Source organism: Pelophylax lessonae, assembly GCF_965119305.1.
Source record: "Pelophylax lessonae genome assembly, chromosome: 2".
NCBI classification, from domain to species: domain Eukaryota; kingdom Metazoa; phylum Chordata; class Amphibia; order Anura; family Ranidae; genus Pelophylax; species Pelophylax lessonae.
This window is the reverse complement of record NC_138769.1, coordinates 455,730,174-455,751,489: the sequence shown is the minus strand read 5'-3', so window position 1 is coordinate 455,751,489 and position 21,316 is coordinate 455,730,174. Positions and strand designations below refer to the sequence as shown.

Here is a 21,316-nt window from a genome sequence, read left to right as displayed (position 1 = left end):
TTTATAATTTTTTCAGCTTTTGCTGACAGGTTCCCCTGGTGCAACATGGACCCTACAGATCATATGTCCCCACCTGACTACCGACTCAATTTCGGTGGTCCTGGAAGCATTGGTGTCTCGGGTGGAGGTGGTCTTTAAAGGGCGAGGTGCTAAGAAACGCCCTCTGTCTACCCTTGCCTCATCTGGTGTCTTCGGTTCTGAGTCTGACTCAGCCACCGCAGAAGTGGGTCTCCCGGCCTGGTTCGCTACCTCGCTGCCCTGTCTCCTCTGACAGGATGACATTTCTACCTCCACTGCCACGTAAGATAAGGCGCTGGTGGACGCACTAGTTTCTGTGCATGAGACCCTGAAATTGGAGGATGCAGCTGCGGCTGCAACTGGGGCACTCACAAGCCATCCAGAGCAGCAAAGGTTTTTCTCTTTCCCGCGCATTTTTACAACATGCTTAAAAATGAATGGGACCTTCCAAAGCATTCCCCTGGGGTGCCTATAGCGGATTGCTAGAAGTTACCCTTTTGAAGAGTGCCCTATAAAGAAGTGGACTGTGCCACCTACGGGGGACCCTCTGGGCTCAAGACTGAATAAGGCTACCGTTATTCCAGTGGAGGATTCCCTGTCCTTTAAGGATCCGGAGTATTGGAAGGTAGAGGCTGTGGCCTGCAATATGTACTCCCTGGTGGGGTCTGCACTGAGACCGATGTTTATGGTTGCCCTTATCACGCAAATGTTGACTGCACGGGTTAAGTTACTACACCATGACCTAGAGGGGAAACAAGTTCCTTCTGCCTTTGAGGAGCTGTTGGACCAGCTGTTACAGGGGCTTCAATTTGTTTGCGATACCACACTGGACACTGCTCTTGTATTGGGCCTACTGTCGGTTTCGGCAGTGGTCCTCTGGCGTATACTTTGGCTAAAGTGCTGGTCTGCGGACCAGATTTCAAAGAAGGCCTTGACTGATCTGCCTTTTCAAGGAGATCGCCTGTTTGGAGCTTCCGTGGACGACCTCATTAAGGGTCTCACAGGGGGGAACAGTACATTTCTTCCACAGGCTAACAATGGTAAGGATCCGCGTCGCAGATGGGGTTCCTCCTTTTCAGCTTACAAAAAGTTTTTTTGTCCCTTAGGGTCAGTCGATGAGGCAAAGTCCTTCAAGACTCCCTCAGGCGGTTTTAAGCGACCTTGGTCTGGCAAACAAAAGTCCGGTTTCTCCAGACCTGTGGACAAGACCTCCTCGGCCTGAAGGTGCGCCCTCACCCGTATCTGGGGTGGGAGGATGTCTTTGCCGGTTTCTGGACCTGTGGCTATCCCGGATAACAGACAAGTGGGTTTAAGAGGTCATACGGTCCGGTTACAAGATAGAGTTTCGATCCGTCCCTCCTTCTTCCAATGTGCGACTGTCCCCGGATCATTTGCTAGCACTCTCTGGGGCAGTTTGGGACCTGGTACAACTAGAGATGTGCCGGTTTTCGGTAATTCGATATATCACGGTATTGTTATTGTGGCATTTTTAAAATACTGTGTTTATCTGCTCCTCAAGTCTGACTTGTAAATTGATACATTTCAGTGAGCCGGATGACTCATTCACTCACAGTTCACTCACTCAATAGAAACAGCTCTGGTAATATGATCCTAGAGTGAGAGAACTTAGCTCCTCCCTGCAACCAATCAGACGGCTCCCACTCAGCACACACCCACATGCTTCTTCCAGGGCTCAGACAGACAGAAATACTGCCTAATACAAGCAAGTTTCTGCAGATAGATAGAATTATATATATATACATAGTTACATAGTTACATAGTTAGTGAGGTTGAAAAAAGACATGAGTCCATCCAGTTCAACCTATGATGTGTGTGTGTGTTTGCTTTTAGCCGTACATTGTATACCCCTGTATGTTGTGGTCTTTAAGGTGTCCATCTAATAGTTTTTTGAAACTATCAATGCTCCCTGCTGATACGACTGTTTGTGGAAGAGAATTCCACATCCTTACCGCTCTTACAGTGAAGAACCCCCTACGCACTTTAAGGTTAAACCGCCTTTCCTCTAGTTTTAGTGAGTGGCCACGTGTCTTATTGTATCTCCTTTCTCTGAATAGTTTGTTCCTTATGCTCGGGTCGCCAGTACAGTATTTGTACATTGATATCATATCCCCCCTCAATCGTCTCTTCTCCAGAGAGAATAAGTTCAGGGCTTGTAGTCTTTCCTCATAGCTGATGTCCTCCATCCCCCTAATTATTTTTGTTGCCCTTCTCTGGACTTTCTCCAGTTCCAGCACATCCTTTCTGAGGACCGGTGCCCAGAACTGGACAGCATACTCCAGATGTGGCCGGACCAGAGTCTTGTAGAGCGGGAGAATAATCTCTTTATTTCTGGAGTGAATCCCCTTTTTTATACATCCCAGTATTCTGTTGGCTTTGCTTGCTGCGGCCTGGCATTGCATGCCACTGCCAAGCCTGTTGTCTACCAGTACCCCTAACTCCTTTTCCATCCTAGACTCACCCAGAGGTTCCCCCCCTAGCGAGTAGCTTGCTTTCTGGTTTCTGGCCCCCAAGTGCATTACTTTACATTTTTCAACATTAAATCTCATCTGCCATGTAGTTGCCCACTCCGTTATTTTGTTCAGGTCCGCTTGCAAGGTTTCCACATCCTGCATAGAAGATATTGGCATGCCTAATTTAGTATCATCCGCAAATACTGAGATTGTACTAGATATCCCCTCCTCTAGATCATTTATGAATAAATTAAACAGGATTGGTCCCAGGACAGAACCCTGGGGGACCCCACTTTCCACACCCGCCCAATCCGAGTACTCCCCATTAATCACCACCCTCTGTATTCTCCCCTGGAGCCAGTTCTCTATCCAGGTACTCACCTTATGGTCCATACCTATCTTCCTTAGTTTGTACAGTAATCGTTTGTGGGGAACGGTGTCGAAGGCCTTTGCAAAGTCCAGATACACCACATCCACAGGCTTACCTTTATCTAGGTGGCAGCTCACTTCATCATAGAAGGTTAATAGATTGGTTTGGCACGAACGATTTTTCATGAATCCGTGCTGATTAATACTTATAATACCGTTTTCATTACTAAAGTCTTGTATGTGGTCCCTTAACATCCCCTCCAATATTTTGCAGACTACAGATGTTAGGCTGATCGGCCTATAGTTACCCGGGATATATCTCGGCCCCTTTTTAAATATTGGTACCACGTTGGCTTTTTTCCAATCAGCTGGCACCATACCCGTCTGTAAACTATCCTTAAAGATCAAGAATAATGGTCTGGCAATCACCTGGCTGAGCTCTTTAAGAACCCTCGGGTGCAAGCCATCCGGTCCCGGGGATTTATTTATGTTAAGCTTCTCTAGTTTAGCTCTAAGTCTATCTTCTGTTAGCCATGGCGGCACTTCCTGAGGTGTATTATTTAGTTCGGCCTTACAAGCTGGGTTCGTGTAGACCCCCGATTCCTTTGTGAAGACTGAAGAAAAGAAATTATTTAACACTTCCGCCTTTTCTCTGTCCTCAGTGGCCATTTTTCCTTTATCATCTTTTATGGGGCCAATGTGTTCTGGCCTCGCTTTCTTACTGTTTATATACTTAAAGAACTTCTTGGGGTTCTTTTTACTCTCCTCTGCTATATGTCTCTCGTGTTCTATTTTAGCCGCCCTGATTTCATCTTTACATTTCTTATTACACTCTTTATAATGCTTAAATGCTGCCACTGACCCCTCAGTCTTGTATTTTTTGAAGGCCTTTTCTTTAGCTCTAATATACATTTTTATGTTGGAGTTTAGCCACCCAGGGTTTAGTTTTGTTCTTTTAAATTTATTTCCCAGTGGAATGCACTGGCCCACCCCCTTGTTAAGTATGCTCTTGAAGCACTCCCATTTTCCTCCGTGTTCTTTGTTCCCAGGGTTCTATCCCAATTGATATTTTCTAGCAGTGAGCGCAGTTTTGGGAAATTGGCTCTTTTGAAATTCAGCGTCTTAATATTACCCTTGTGTTTCCTATTATTGTAATTAATACTGAAACCAATTGACCTATGGTCACTGCTCCCTAAGTTTTCCCGTATTTCTATATCCGTGAGCAGGTCTGCATTGTTGGTAATCAGTAGGTCAAGTACCGCATTGTTTCTTGTCGGTGCATTCACCATCTGACCCATGAAATTGTCCTGCAAAATATTTAGGAACTGCCTAGCCTTGGCTGAGTGCGCGGTTCCTTCTGCCCAGTCTATATCCGGATAATTAAAGTCCCCCATTATAATGACATTTCCCATCCTTGCTGCCAATCCTATCTGTAACATGAGGTCCGCCTCCCCCTCCTCACTCTGGTTGGGGGGCCTATAGCATACGCCCAATATTACCTTCCCCACCGTGCCTTCCCTTTGAAGCTCTACCCATAGGGATTCTGCCTCGTCCATAGCTCCATTATTAATATCATCCCTCATATTTACCTGTATACTGTTCTTAATATACAGACATACCCCTCCCCCTTTTTTACCCTCTCTATCCCTGCGATAAAGGGAATACCCCTGAATGGTCGCCATCCAATCATGAGAGCTGTCGAACCAAGTCTCAGTTATCCCCACAAAATCTAAGTCCTCCTCAAACATCAGCAGCTCCAGCTCTCCCATCTTGTTGGCCAGGCTTCTGGCATTGGTATACAAGCCTCGTAATTTAGATCGGTTACATTTATCCTCATTTGATGTTTTTAGGCTGCTCTCTTGATTTTTCCCCGTACCCACCCTGGGTTTAGGAGCTCCGAACACCCTACCGCTAATGCCCCCATTTCTGCCCTCTGAATCTTGCTTTCCACTGGCTAATTCTACATCTGTACCCTCCCCCCCATTCCCTAGTTTAAAAGCCCCTCTAACTTTTCGGCCATCCTCGCACCCAGTACGGCTGCACCCACCCCATTTAGGTGCAATCCGTCCCTACCAAAGAGCCGGTGACCGACTGAGAAGTCGGCCCAGTTCTCCAGGAACCCGAAACCCTCCTTACTACACCAGCTCCTCAGCCACTCGTTAACTTCCCTAATCTCCCGCTGCCTCTCTGGTGTGGCTCGAGGTACAGGTAGTATTTCGGAAAATACTACCTTGGAGGTCCTAGTCCTCAACTTAGCGCCTAAGTCCCTGAAATCGTTTAGGACTCTCCGTCTTCCTCTGCCTATGTCATTGGTACCCACGTGTACCATGACAGCTGGGTCTTCCCCAGCCCCACCCAGTAATCTGTCCACCCGATCCGCGATGTGCCGAACCCGAGCGCCCGGCAAACAACAGACTGTTCGGCGCACACGGTCTATGTCACAGATTACACTGTCTGCCCTTCTAATAATTGAGTCCCCTACCACCAGCACCTGTCTTTCCTTTCCCTTTCTCCCGGCCTCACTGGAGGAGTTCTTCCCCTGGCAGCTAGGGGCGTCACTCTGCTCCAGCAATGCTGGTCCCTGACTGGTTTCCCCAACATCACACAACGGGGCGTATCTATTGGGGTGCTCCAGCCCAGGATCAGCCTCCTTGCCTTGTTCCCTTCTACCCCTCCTAACTGTCACCCCTCTACTCTGCTCTGATGCCTGCACCTCCGATACTCCGCCCACCTCTGTGCAGACCCCTGCCTGCACCTGACTGGTACAATCCTGGCTCTCCTCCGGTATGGACATTCGTCTCAGTGTTGCCAGCTGCTTCCCTAGATTCAGGACCTGAGCTTCCAGGGAAGCAACGTGCTCACATTTTGCGCATTTGTATTCGCCCTCGATCACCTGTCCGAGGAACGCATACATATCACAAGATGTACACCGAGTCGCATCTCCACACCCGCCGGGCATTGTACCTACTAATCTAACCTAATGGGGATTCAGCGATTTAAGTCTATCCTATGTGGCTATTTCCTGGCTTCCTAACGCTACCTTCTCACCCTGTGGTATTCCGCTTCACTCACTTGACGCTCAGTTGCACAACACTCACAATCTCACAGCCCAGTCAGTCGCACAACACTCCCAGTCGCACCACCCGGTCAGACGCACAACACTGAGTCGCACAGCCCGGTCAGATGCACAACACTGAGTCGCACAGCCCGGTCAGACGCACAACACTGAGTCGCACAGCCCGGTCAGACGCACAACACTGAGTCGCACAGCCCGGTCAGACGCACAACACTGAGTCGCACAGCCCGGTCAGACGCACAACACTGAGTCACACAGCCCGGTCAGACGCACAACACTGAGTCGCACAGCCCGGTCAGACGCACAACACTGAGTCGCACAGCCCGGTCAGACGCACAACACTCTCAGTCGCACAGCCCGGTCAGACGCACAACACTCTCAGTCGCACAGCCCGGTCAGACGCACAACACTGGGTCACACAGCCCGGTCAGACGCACAACACTGAGTCGCACAGCCCGGTCAGACGCACAACACTGAGTCGCACAGCCCGGTCAGACGCACAACACTCTCAGTCGCACAGCCCGGTCAGACGCACAACACTCTCAGTCGCACAGCCTGGTCAGACGCACAACACTCTCAGTCACACAGCCCGGTCAGACGCACAACACTGGGTCACACAGCCCGGTCAGACGCACAACACTAAGTCGCACAGCCCGGTCAGACGCACAACACTGAGTCGCACAGCCCGGTCAGACGCACAACACTGAGTCGCACAGCCCGGTCAGACGCACAACACTCTCAGTCGCACAGCCTGGTCAGATGCACAACACTCTCAGTCGCACAGCCCTGTCAGATGCACAACACTCTCAGTCGCACAGCCCGGTCAGACGCACAACACTGAGTCGCACAGCCCGGTCAGACGCACAACACTGAGTTGCACAGCCCGGTCAGACGCACAACACTCAGTCGCACAGCCCGGTCAGACGCACAACACTCAGTCGCACAGCCCGGTCAGACGCACAACACTCAGTCGCACAGCCCCGTCAGACGCACAACACTCAGTCGCACAGCCCCGTCAGACGCACAACACTCAGTCGCACAGCCTGGTCAGATGCACAACACTGAGTCGCACAGCCCGGTCAGACTCAGTCGCACAGCCTGGTCAGATGCACAACACTCAGTCGCACAGCCCGGTCAGACGCACAACTCTGTCGCACAGCCCGGTCAGACGCACAACAGTCGCACAGCCCGGTCAGACGCACAACAGTCGCACAGCCCGGTCAGACGCACAACAGTCGCACAGCCCGGTCAGACGCACAACAGTCGCACAGCCCGGTCAGACGCACAACAGTCGCACAGCCCGGTCAGACGCACAACAGTCGCACAGCCCGGTCAGACGCACAACAGTCGCACAGCCCGGTCAGACGCACAACAGTCGCACAGCCCGGTCAGACGCACAACAGTCGCACAGCCCGGTCAGACGCACAGCTCTCAGTCGCACAGCCCGGCCAGTCGCACCACTCCCAGAACACTCAGGTAGCAACAGGTACTCCCAGACACTCAGGTACTACACTACACCCTCAGTCACTGTTCAATCTCAGTCACCAGTCTTACTTACCTAGTGTGTGTCCCTTTAAGCCTGTCACTAGCAGTTCCTGGCTGTGATTCCTCCCTCAGTCGGTCAGTCTCCTCTCAGCACCCCGCTTCCCTCGGTCACTTCCCGGCCAGCTAGTCTCCTCTGCTCCTCTCTGAGGGGGGGGGTTCCCGCACCGCTCGCCGCAAGGGACAGTTACTGTACGCCGCCCTCAACAGGGGGGGGGGGTTACCGCACCGCTCGCCGCCCGCTCTTACAGGGGGGGGGGGTTACCGCCGCCCGCTCTTACCTCGGTGGGGGGGGGGGCCTCTTAGCACCGGACGCCGCCGCCGCCGCAACAATGGAAAGGGGGGGGGTTACCGTTCCGCTCACCGCCCGTTTCCTTTCTGGGGGGGGGGTTCTCGCCCGGACGCCGCCGCTCCTCTGAGGGGGGTGGGGGGGACTCACACACCCGGTCTGCCACACCCCGCTCCTCTCACTCGCACACAGACACTGATCCCGCGCGCTCTGCTCTGCTCTGCTCCACAGCACCACCTGCCGGCCTCCTTTCAGTTCGCACAGGGCCTTACTATATATATATGAGGGAGAGATACACACACACACATGCATACATCATGGGCATAGCAGCATAATATATATACACAGGCATAGCAGCCCACATTACATTATTATATAGCCATCAAGCAGTGTCTGGCCTACCCGGTGATGACTGGTCCTGGCGCTCTGATCCAATGGTCTGGTCATTAAGGGGGCAAATCCTTGCAGTACAGAAGTGGTTAAACCTACAGGAGGACCGGTGTTGTTATCTATAAATGACTTTACTATTGCTTTAGGCCTGGTTCACATATATGCGGGTTGGGGGCCCACATTTGCACAGGCATAGCAGCCCATTGATTTGAATGGGCTTGAGCTGCTATACCTGGGTTTTCGGCTGAAAAAAGGTGCATGCAGAATTTAAAAAAATGCAGTGGCCATGAAATCCATTCATCCTTTTGCACCATGCGACTTACCTGCAGTTGCTGCACACGCAAACTGTGTTTTTAAATGCTGGGCCCACGTATATAAAAAAAATCGCAGAAAGCTTGCCAGAGCAGGAACTGCAGGTTAGTCACATGGTGCAAAAACAGGATGGATTTCAAGGCCACTGAATTTAAAAAAAATGCTGCATGCACCTTTTTTCTGCGGAAAATGAGGGCATAGCAGCCCGTTCAAATCAATGGGCTGCTATGCCTGTGCAAATGTTCGCCGCCAACCCGCATACATGTGAACCGGGCCTAAAGCAATAGTAAAGTAATTTATAAAAAACAACACCGGTCCTCCTTCAGGTTTAACCACTTCTTGACCACAAGGATTTGCCCACTTAATGACCAGGCCATAGGAGACGCGCGCCAGGACCAGTCATCACCAGGTAGGCCAGACACTGCTTGATGGCTTATTTTAGGCCTGGTTCACAGAGTCTGTACTGACTGACTATATAATAATGTGCATAAGTGAACCAAAGTCCCTAAATTCAGCAATGAAATTCAAGTGAGGTAGAAATTTAATAATTTAAATTTAATAATTGAATACCGTGATAATACCGTATACCGTGGCAAACCTTAATCAATTAATCACAGCATGAAAATCTGATACCATCACAAGCCTACGTACAACAGGGGGTAATAGTTCAGTTTCCGTGTGCATAACGTTTTCAGGGCTTTTATTCAAACCTGTAAACAGTTCCCAGGAAGGAAGGCAAGGCGCGTCCAATCCTGGACCTGAAAGCACTAAATTGCTTTGTGCAAGTTCAAAAATTCAAGATGGAATCGGTTCGCACAGTGGTTGCCTCCCTACTTTTTAAAGGGATTTCCTGGCCTCCATAGACATCAAAGATGCATACCTTCACATCCCAATCTGTGCAGGGCACCAACGGTTTCCCCGTCTTGCCGTGGGAGAGGAGCTCTATCAGTTTGTGGTGTTGCCCTTTGGTCTCTCCTCTGCTTCTCAGGTATTTATAAAGGTTTTGACTCCGATCCTGGCGCTGTTACAGCAGCGGGGATATCGGTCCTGGGTTACCTGGACGATCTGCTTCTCAGTGCGGAATCTCCTACGTTGCTGGAAACAAATTTGGAAATCACCATGAGAACTCTGGAGGAGTTCGGGTGGATTCTGAATCTTCAGAAGTCGTCCTTGGTCCCTTCTATGAGACTGGACTACCTGGGCCTTACTTTGGACTCGTCCTCAGCCAGAGTGTTTCTTCCTCCGGAAAAACTCCAAAAACTCTAGTCTGCGGTTCAGCTGTTGCTGTCCAGCAAATGGTTGTCCCTTCGGACCTGTATGAGAGTTCTGGGACTGTTGGTGTCCTCCTTCAAGGCGGTCCCCTTCCCTCAATTCCACACGAGGACTCTCCAGTAAGGAATCCTTCTCAAATGGAACAAGAATCCAAATTCCCTGGACAATCAGATCCAGCTGAGTAAGGGGATTAGGGAGTCCCTGATCTGGTGGCTTTGGTCACCGATGCTCAAGCAAGGAAAATCCTTCCTCACTATATATTGGATGATTGTCACCACGGATGCAAGTCTGTCCAGGTGGGGGGGTTCTCGGCAGGCTATCTGCTCAAGGAGTCTGGTCCCTGGAGGAATCCAGGTTACCGATCAATGTTCTGGAGCGGAGAGCGATCTGGCTTTGCCTAGTCCACTGGACCGAGCACCTGCAGGGTTGTCCAGTGCGCATTAAATTGGACATTGCCACGGCCATGGCTTATATCAATTACCAAGGGGGCACCAAAAGTGTCTTTGCAGCCTTGGAAGTAGCAGGCATCCTTCGTTGGAGCGCTTTGTTCCAGCTCTCCAGGAGTGGAAAATTGGCAGGCGGATTACTTCAGTCGACAGGCCTTGGATTAGGGCTGAACGATAGTCGATATGATATCGACTATCGTTCTGTGGGCGATATTCATATCGCCGAAGACACGATATTTAGTATAGGCAGGGAGAAGTCGGGACTCGGCAGGGGGGAGGAGGAGGACTCACAGTGATTACATCCGTCCCATGTTGAAGCTCCATTCTCTGCTCATAGATAAGCTCCGCACACCGGGGGGCAGTGTGGGGGGGATGTAGTTCTTCGCTCCCCTGTTCCTCCACTGGTTGGCGTCTACAAAGACTACATCTCCCAGCATCCCTTGCGCCTTATCAGCTGCCCCTGCACACAGACAGACAGCTCCAGCGGTGTCCTATGACACCGGAGGGGGATGATGTCACCTGCAGGCTGCAGCACGCAGAGACAGTTCAAATAGATCTCCGCGTATGAGCAGCCCGGGCAGGATTCATGAGGGACCCGGCATGCTCAGGTGAGAGAGACCCTCCCTATGCTAGGAATGGCTGTGCTGGAGAACACGGACAGTACACACTGCAGGGGATGCTGGGGAGACACTCAACCAGCTTATGGGCGTGACAGGTATGTGGGGAGACTGCTAATACTCGGTGCGGGGTACATGTAGGGTGTTCCATTGAGAAGAGCAGCTTGCTGGGTGGCTGGAGCCTCCCATTGATCTGCAGTCACTGGCCTCACTGGACACAATGGGGGCAACTACTGCCTTCCTTTCATTCTCCTCCATTCATACTGTCATCCCACTGGAAGCACGGCGCAGAAGGCCCTGCTGCAATACTTCATGAGGCGCAGAAGGCCCTGCTGCAGTATCGCCCTGTTGCAATACTTCATGATTTCCATCCATTCTCAATATCGCAATATATATCGTTGAAAAAAAAATATCGCAATATATTTTTTTTCCAATATCGTGCAGGCCTACCTTGGATGCAGGGGAATAGTCCCTCCATCCAGAGATGTTCCAGCAGTTGTGCCTTTGTTGGGGAACTCCAGACGTAGATCTGTTGGCGTCTTGGATCAACAGAAAAGTACAGAGGTTTGTGGCCCTCTCTCTGGACCCTCTGGCAGACCCCGCAGACGCGCTGGTGGCCCGTGGGGTCAGTATCAGCTGATGTATGCCTTTCCTCCTCTCAACTTGCTGCCAAGACTTCTTCGCAGGATCAAGGCGGAAGGGATTCCAGTCATTCTTCTGGCTCCAGACTGGCCTCAACCGAGCTTGGTACGCCGACCTGGTCAGGCTAGTCGCAGACGCTCCTTGGAGACGTCCTCTCAGGGAGGATCTACTGTCTCAAGGGCCAATCTTCCATCCTGCTTTATGGTCGCTGGCTTTGACGGCTTGGCTGTTGAAAGCCAGGTGCTGAAGGACAGAGGATTGTCTGCTTCAGTGATTCCCACTCTGCTTAAAACGAGGAAAGCGACTTCTAAGATCATCTATCATCATACGTGGAAGTCGTATATTGTGTGGGGTCTCTTGGGGCTCCTCCTCGTTCTTACTCGGTGGCACGGATATTGGCTTTCCATTAATGTGGAGTTAATCAAAAGTTGGCCTTGAGTACTATCAATGGTCAGGTTTCGGCCTTGGCAATTTTTTTTCCAAAGGCCATTGGCCACCCATTTCCTGGTGCGTAACTTCATCCAGGGGGTGCAACACTTGGTACCTCCGGTGCGACCCCTGTTGCCACCTTGGGACCTTCATTTGGTGTACTGTCTGTTCTTCAGAAACCTCCTTTTGAAAGTATTCGGCAGATTCCCCTGCTTACCTTATCCCAGACGGTGGCCTTCTTGGTGGCTATTACTTTTGCACGCAGGGTGTCAGAAGTGGCTGCGTTGTCCTGTCGTTCTCTCTATCTAGTGGTTCATAGGGATATTGTGGTACTTCGTCCGGATCCGTGGTGGTTTCCAGTTTTCACTTAAATGAGGACATCGTGTTACCCTCTTTGTGTCCTAAGCCTAAACATCCTAAGGAATTTGCACTGCATTCTCTGGATGTGGTTCTGGCAATCAGGGTTTACTTGGCGACTACTGAGTCTTTTCGTAAGTCAGATTCGCTCTTTGTACTCACGGATGTTACAAAGAAAGGGCTGCCTGCGTCTACTGCGACTATTTCCAGATGGATGCGACAGACAGTTGTGCAGGCTTATTCAATTAAGGGTCAGGTTCCACCTTTCCCTGTTAAGGCGCACTCTACTCGGGCGCTTAGTGCTTCCTGGGTATTTTCGCCATCAGGCTGTGCTTCAGGTTTGCCAGGCGGCTACCTGGTCGTCTGTTCACACCTTTACAAAATGTTTATAAGGTGGATTCACTGGCATCGGCGGATGCCTCTTTTGGCAGCAAAGTTTTGCAGGCTGCTGTTTAGGGGGCTTTTGGCCTTCCTTGAGGGTGTTTACTGTTTGTTTCAGGCCGGCCTCATCTTGTTGTTGAGTCCTATGTTGCCTGGTTGGCCGTGTTTAGCCTTTGGGACTTGTTTTTTTTCTGTTGTTCCCTCCCCTCATTTTGGTACTGCTTTGGGACGTCCCTACTGAAATGCATTAGGAACTGCGTCCGTCAATGAACGATAGAGAAAAACGTTTTTTTTTTTTTGACATACCATAAAATCCTTTTCTCTTAAATTCATTGACGGATGCAGTACCCACCCCTCTTTTGAGTTGGGTTGGTATTGCTTCTCTGGCACTACTTTGAAACAAAACTGACATCCTATGTAGGAAGAGAGAGGGTATACCCTCTGGGACTGCCCATAGGCGTAGCCAAAACTTTTTGTTCTGTCTAGTGTCCTACTACTGTATGGGGCAGTGTAACCCTGCTGATATGCATCAGGAACTGCGTCCATCAATGAACTTGAGAAAAGGATTTTACGGTAAGTCAAAAATCCAGTTATTTTCTATTAAATATAAAGTTGAAACTGTATTGAGTTTATAAACTACAAATATTTATCAATTTTAAAGTGGTTGTAAAGTCTAAGGGCTCTTTCACACGGTCCGCCTCCATAGGCGGATCCGTGTTGCTCAGCGGGGATCGATCCGCGATCCCCGCTGAGCCGGGCGGATGACAGCTCCGTCTCCGCTCGCAGAGCGGAGAGGGAGGTGTCTCAGCACCCGCTGCCCTCTATGGGGGATCGGATGAGAGCGGACCGCTTGTCCGCTCTCATCAGATCCACTCCGCTCCGATTACTGAACGGATGGAAAAATAGGGTTTCCATCCATCCAGATTTCAGCACAGGATCGGATGCGGATGGCAGCGGGTGTCAGCGGAGGTGTCTCCGCTGACACCCGCTGCCCCATAGAGCTGCATGGAGGATCCGATAAGATCCGCCTAAAAAACTGAAAGGCGGATCTGATCGGACCGCCCGTGTGAAAGAGCCCTAAAGGTTTTTTACCTTAATTCATTCTTTGCATGAAGCTAAAAACCCTCTGTGCAGCATCCCTCCCAGCCCCTCCTAATACTTACCTAAGCCCTATCTCGATCCAGCGCTGTGCACGGGAGCAGCGGATCTCCTGGTTCTCTCCCTCTTATTAGTTGAGACACAGCCAAGGGCTCCCACTGCTGTCAATCATAGCCATTGAGGAGGGCACACAGAGGCGGCTCAGAAGCAAGCACTCATGAGTGCCCCCACTCGGGGGAGGGGCCAGTAGCGCCAGCAGAGGACCTAAGAAGAGGAGAATCATGGCTGCTGTGTTGAATATAGAAGAGAGGAAAGCGCCTCTTGAGTGTTGTAAACGATTTAATGACACGATAATAGTAGTGACTCACATGAAGGTACTCGTTATCGTGTGTGGCGTTGTGCTCCGGAGACTGGATGTCTGCTCAGTTCAAGTAAAGTCTGACAGTCCAGGAGGGCTCTGGAGACCTGCTCTGTGGACTTCCGGGTAGACTCGGTGAAAACAGCCTTTAATATCACTTTAAGTTATTATTTTTTGTGAAACGGTGAAAATCGAAGATAAACAATCTTGTAAGTAAGCAACTTAAAGCCGAGTTCCACCCAAAAGTGGAACTTCCGCTTTAAGGACTTCTGACCCCCTGACCTGCCACATTTGGCATGTAATTTTTTTTGGGGGGGGGGGGGTACCTAGTTTTGACAGGTACCTGCTCCCACTTCCACTCGGTCTGCCTAGGCCTGGCTATTTGGACGTGCAGCGCGAATCACACATGCGCAGTGTGCACCCAGGTGTAAAGCTGCAAGCTGTCACAGCCTGATGTACAAACTGGTGATGCAAGGGAGAGAACCTAGGTTTTGGGCGGCCGCATCTCTAGATCTTGGGACAGGTGAGTTTTTTTTTTTTTACACTTTTTGTAGCTGCTGATTTTATTAAATACAGAAACGGCTGGCTTCACACCTATGTGTTGAAACTTCAGTCTGCAGTGCTGTGTGCCTTGATAAAAATGATCCAAGCATATATTTTATGCCAATGCAGTGCATTGCATGTGTGGCAAGAAGTTGCAACATGCACAGGGCAATACATTAATGGAATTTGAAAATTGTAAAGAAAAAGAATAAGCACTGGAGTGTGTGCTTTGGCATCACACTGTTGTGAATATGGAATGGTTTCTTTTTTTCATTATTTAAAAAAAAATATATATATATATATATATATATATATATATATATATATATATATATATATATATATATATATATATATATATATATATATATATATATATATATATATATATATATATATATATATATTTATTATTAGGTGAGGGTCTTTAGTGAAATTTCAGTGGTCTGAAATAGAAAAAAGTTTGAGTCCTTTAAACTTTTTCTATCGCAGCTGCGCTCAGTAACACTTGAATAGGAAGTGCTCCGTACAGAGTGCTTCCTGTTCATTCACAAAAGAGGTAGTAAACCTGAAAGGTCATATATGTTTACTTTCTCCTTATTTGTGAAATAAGTACTGGGTGATGAACATTGATCACCTCGGTCTTCATTCAAACTCACAAAGGATCAGTATATATGACAGTTTTTCCGGCAAGCCCACACGTAACTTCCAGATCCGCCGGTACTTTTCTGCCCTGCACATCTCGCTGTCCTTGCTGCTATAATCAGAGAAAGAGCAGCAGAGGAATCGGTGTGCACAATGGAGACAACGGGAGAGAAAGAACAAAGCTGTTTGCCTGCACCCACCTGTCCCTGGATCCTCCTCTCAGTGCATTTGCTACTTCTCCTGCAGTCTCCCCTGCTACAGGTGGGGAGAGAAGCGGGGGAATCGGAGGACATGGGGTGGTTAGGTTATGCCAGTGCCCAGTGGGGAGGATCTTTGTCTGAAGAGCTGGGGGCTTATCAACTGCTGATCATAGCTAATTAGGAGACACAAGGCATTCTGACCTGGCTAGGCGGAAGCAGTTCTGTGCTGCTGTATTCCCTACATCGGTGGCAGTGATAGGGCTAAGTGCCAAGCATTTAAAATTTCTTGTATTTGGGAGACTGCATCTTTCTGATTTGTCTTTTGTACACACTGTGCATTTACACATTTACACTTTGATATCCAATCAATGGGATGAAAAAAATGCAAAACAGTCTGCCATTATTACTTGCAGTCAGTTATGGTAAAAATGAGGCATGATGTTGGCAGCTTCTCATTTATTTGCTACTCTTGTAAGTAATGTGGTGACTTGCCTGGGCCTTTTAAACATTTTACAGGGACAAACGTTATTCTTAATGTCTGAATACAAATATTTTACTTGAACATCACAGAATGTAAATATCCATGTACTTTTTCAACAATGTATGTTCTGAATATACAGTTTACATTAAAGATTATAGCTCCATAAATAAAACACATTCTTAAAAGACTTTCTGCTCTAGGTTCTCAGTAAAGAAGAGTATACTTGTTGGCTGAAATCTCATTTACAAGCAGAATCCTCATTAGAAAACCGTGAAGAGCTACTGTTCCAATCTGCGGTCCGTCTGGAGACCAATCTACATTTGCTGGGTGAGTTTATTAATCTTGCTTTCACAGAATAATAAGAGGAGGCTGCTCGATGCTCCATGGCTACATACTTTTCCAGTTAGCTGATAATATTCAAGAAGCCTTTTCAGCAAAAGATTTTTTGATTAGTCATCTCAAGCGACATTTGCTAATTAAAACCATAGTATGTTGTCTTCTTCTTGGCTTCCTTCTGTAATATCTGTGACTTTTAACCCACACTGTTAAGGTAATTGTCCTTAGATTGTTATGGCATAGTCAGTACAGTCTATGGTGTTGTAATTACTAGCTAGTGAACATTTTAAGCATAAAGGAGGTTTTCCTAATCTTAAGTAACAGTTAAAATATTTAATTAATTATGAACATCTGGTGCCTGAAAAACGATTTAATGTGCACAGATACTCTTGATAAAACACTGACAGTGTTTCAGATTTATGACACTAGCAAAAGTGACCTGGCCATTACCTTGATGTGAGTGTATAATTGAAAGTATAAATCACTGTTGCCTCTGTGTGTCCTTGTTTTAGTCAAGTATGGCTTGTTGTGAGGTGGGGTATCTTGTGCTATATGAGATGAAAGAGTCTAAGGCTCCATTCACACCTGGGCGTTTTCAGCTCCAAAAACGCTCAAAAGAAACGCTTCCAAAACGCCCAACAAGTAAAACCCCATTCATTTAAATGGCCCCTGTTCACATCTGAGCGTTTTGCAAAACGCCTGTAGCTGAAAAAAGTACATGAGCTTCTTTTTGGGCTGATTACCAGCGTTTTTGATAGATGTCAATGAAAAACGCCTGAAAAAATCGCGGTAAAAATCGCTGTAAAAATCGCTGTAAAATCGCGGTAAAAAACGCTACGCTCAAGTGTGAATGCAGCCTAAGATGTATTTTCTGCCTGCTGAACTGAGATAAACCAATATTGTCCAAATACTAGAGGCATTTGTATTCTTAAGCTGGCCATAGATGGAGCGATTTTCTTTCCTGCAAAAAAAGGAAAAAAAAAAAAAAATCGCTCGATTCCTGTCAACACAGTCAGTGTTGATGGGGTAATCCCTCCTGTGGAGCCATTGTGCTCTCCTGGCAGGGTGGTGGGGGAAGCAGTCACCGCCCAAGGAACACAGTGATTATTGCTAGCGGCAATAACTGCATGTAAAATCTGACAGGCTGGTTGCACCCAAGTTGATTGATCAACTTTGCTACCATCAGCCTGCTAATACATGGTTTGAATCTTGATGTTTGTATTGTTCCAGAGCTGTGCAGTAATCTAGTGTAACTTTTCCTCTTTTCAGGAGTTTCCTGTAATAAACCAGTCACTGCTGCTCTCTCCTTTTAATAGACCAGTCACTACTGCTCTCTCTCTCCTTGTGCAAAGTCTTGTAACCACCCCCTGCAGTTTTCCACAGGCAGCTTGTAGTGGGATGAGCCTCCTGATATCTTCACTACAAGATCCATTCTAAAACAAATAAAATATATTAAGAAGTGTAAATGGAATACCTAGCACAGAAAAAAAGTAAAGTGTGAAGGAATAAACCTAACGTGACTCTCTCAAAAAACAATCTAATAAATCATTTTCTTGCTCTGCCTGGAGCTGTGTGTACATTGTCATTGTATCTGGGTGAGCTGCAAGCTCAGATTCAACTCAGATGACAGGTGAAATCTACTTTTTTGCCTTTTTGGATCAGAAGAAAATGGGGAGCTGCAGGTTCAGCTGAACTCGCACGATTTCAAACTGACATTTTCAGTGAGACTTCAGGGGCGATTGCAGACCTCTGTAGGGGTTTCTGCACATATGTCTTTTGACATGACCGCAGGGCTAAGGGTTCTTTTGATGTATATTAATCACTTGCCATCTGTATTTTCAGGTGCTACAGGTATAGAAGATCGCTTACAGGAAGGTGTTCCAGAGACAATTACTAAGCTGCGCAAAGCTGGAATGCAAATCTGGGTTCTGACTGGAGACAAGCAGGAAACAGCTGTAAATATTGGATATTCCTGCAAGCTTCTGGATCACGATGATGACATTATCACATTAAATGCAGAATCTATGGTATGAATTACTTGTGTCTGAAGAAATGTTTAACATTATAGGGCTAAAAGTAGTTAAAATATTTTGGCCTGTTAGTAATATGTAAGTGTCAAAAGTGAAACTGATATCCTGTGCTGCTGATTCTTTTAGTTGCAATTTTGTGGTAGCTGCTGGTAAGGGTCACAACAGCAATGCATGTTATCTGGCACAATCCTAACCAGCTAAACAGGAATGGCAACCCCCACAATTTATAACTAGCTTTTGAAGTAAGACATATGTCTTTATGTACATTGATTTGTATTTACCTAGCATTAATAGCCTGTGCTTACCTTATTACCTAATCAAAGGGTCAGTTTACTGTCCTTCAGACTATTGGGGGGGGGGGGGGGGCGCGCGCGTCAGACTGTAGCCAGTAGGCATAATAAATGCCCCAGCCTCTGTGGGAATAATGCATTAAGCTTGGAGTGCAATCTTATTTTCGCTATTGTTCATTGACAGACGCAACTCCATATAATTCTTAACCATTGGGTTATGCTGCCCACTACAGGAGTAGCACAATAGGCAGGAAAACTTTTTACCACGCCTTTGGGGCAGTCCCTGCAGGCATACACCCACTCACTCTGCTATAGGATTCAGTTTTTCTGCCTATATTAGGAGTAGGACCAAGTTCCCGGCTGGGACTTCGGTCTTCGCTTATTTTTTTATTTTAAAGGAAACCTTTGTTAAGTTTTAATTTTTTAGCTAGTTATGTTCTTGAGAGAACTGCAGTCAATAGCCGGATTGGGTTTCGGACTGGATATTATAGATCCTTAAGGTCTCCCAGTCCGGCCAGCGAGCATGTGCAGGTTATAGCCCAGCGCTAGGCCTCGCCATGACAGAGTCTCAATGGATGGGGGCTGGCCTGCAAATGAAACACCTCGCCGGGACGCACACACAACTTGGTTCGGCTTGAGTTGCAACATACCCCTTGGAGTAGAGAGGTAGTGTGTCCGGAGTGGCGCCCACCCGATTGTCGTTGGTATGGTGAGTAGTGTCTCCCCATAGCTCCTGTGGTCTCTCTGGGTGGATGTGGGCCCCTCCTGGGGATGGTCACGCCCTTGGGTTCCCTTCCATTTCCCCCAGCCCCTCTAACACGGCCTTTTTTTGCCCCAACTTACCCACATGCCCCCCCCTTCCCCTCCCGGAGTTAGGTAGGAGCTGGCTTTGCCACTTGCTCCAGTAGGGGGGGGGGGTGGATGCGGTTGTTGCTGAGGGGCTGTCCGGATCACACATGGGGGTCTTTAAGCAAGTTACTGGCCCCCTGGGGGTTAGTGACTGGGGCAGGGGTGTCCTTTGGGCTCCCTGCGGTGGTTATAGGCTTGGGGGGGAAGCAGATGTTTCTTCATCTGCGGGTCTGCGTCTCGTGTCTGGGTCGGGCCAAAAATTTAGTCCGCGACTTTGCAGCCTACTCGTGGCTGTCTGGGTACCTGACCGAGATGATGTGCCAAGCTGACCGGCGGATGCCTCACACTGCTGGATCGGGCCAAAAAATTAAGGCCACGACGGAGCTGGTTGTTCTGAGTCACTCACCCAGCTATCTGGGTGACTTACCAGGCTGTCCGAGCTGCTGATCAAGCTGACGGAGGAATCGCGACTGGTTTGGGCCCCAAATTCAGGCCGCGGCTTTGCGGCCTACTCGAGGCTGGCTGTCCGAGCTGCTGACCAGGCTTTTTGAGCTGCTGATGGGCGTCCACCCTCCGCCCCCCCTCAGGGGGTTGGACAAATGGACTGCCTTACGCCCCCCTTGAACTGGGGGGCGCCGTGGGGATACTCCGTCTGTGTCACGGCAGGCCCCCTCTATCCTTTATAGAGGGCCATGTCCTTTATGGTGGGCAACCCTTTGGTCTAATAGGGTTTTTTTGTGGAACTTTAGCCGACGTCTACTTGTGGGACTGTGGTCGGTGACCTCCCCTGCTTGTTATGTTCTCAGGGTGAGCTTAGCATATAGAGACTCTACTGGGTCTGTGTCCATGCACTTCAGGTGCTCTGCGGTGAGAAGGATTCCTTTTTTACTGCACATGCACATACAAGGGCACTGGTGGAAGCTCTGATTGTATCGGTGCAGAATATTTTAACATGGGGGGGTGCTGGTCCCCTAGGGGCCCGCAGATCCCCTTAAAGCGGCAAAGGGTACTCCCTTTTTGCCACCTACTGTGACAAAATGGACGCGAGTCAGTGGAGTTGTTCTAAACGAAATAATGGTAACCACGCATGGTGTGGCTAAAAAGCTTGTCTGCGGACCAGGCTTCTAAAAAGGCTCTATCAGATCTCCCCTTTACGGGGGACCCCTTTGCTGGATGAACTGATCAAAAGACTCACCGGTGGGAAGAGTACTCTTCTTCCTCTGTCTGTTAAGGGCAAGTCACCGTGTAATAGACGAGGACTTTTTTTTTTTTTTCAGCACACAGGCGGCCCCTTCGTGCCTTGGGCATGCAGGAGAAAGGACCTGAGCCATTTAGGTCATCTGGGGGTTCCAAGAAGGTGTGGTCGGGTAAGCTGAGAACAGGCCCCTCCAGATCTTGCAGACAAATCTCTGTCTGCATGAAGGGACGCCCTCACCCGTATCTGGGGTGGGGGGGGGGGTGTCTTGGTTTTCTGTCCGGAACCAGGGACCTCCTTGATACAGGTAAAATAGGCCCACGAGCTTCTCCGATCGGCTTACAAGATCGAAGTCCGGTCCCAACTGTCGGACAGATTCTTCCCTTCCAATCTACGCCTATCTTCAGATTGGTTAAGGGATCCACGAGAGGCAGTACAAGATCTGCTGTCGCAAAGGGTGATTGTGCCGGTTCCCTCTCGGGAACGATTTCAAGGGTTTTATTCAAACCTGTTCCCAGGAAAGAAGGGAAAGTGCGTCCAATTCTGGACCTCAAGGCTCTGAATCGCTGCGTGCGGGTACAGAGGTTTCCAATGGAGTCCATTCGCATGGTAGTGGCGTTCCTACACCAAGGGCACTTTTTGGCCTCTATAGATATCGAGGACGCATATCTGCACATCCC

General features: G+C 48.7%; 1 protein-coding gene across 2 annotated transcripts in view; it reads left to right on the top strand.

Annotated features, from left to right (window-relative positions):
* ATP10A (ATPase phospholipid transporting 10A (putative)) overlaps positions 1–21,316 on the top strand; it is a 454,793-nt gene that overhangs the window by 332,708 nt on the left and 100,769 nt on the right. For both annotated transcript variants that reach the window (XM_082245265.1, XM_082245266.1), the window contains exons 12-13: positions 16,137–16,263; positions 18,115–18,299. In XM_082245265.1, the coding sequence (XP_082101391.1) occupies positions 16,137–16,263; positions 18,115–18,299 (312 nt within the window). The remainder of the gene's footprint in view (positions 1–16,136; positions 16,264–18,114; positions 18,300–21,316) is intronic.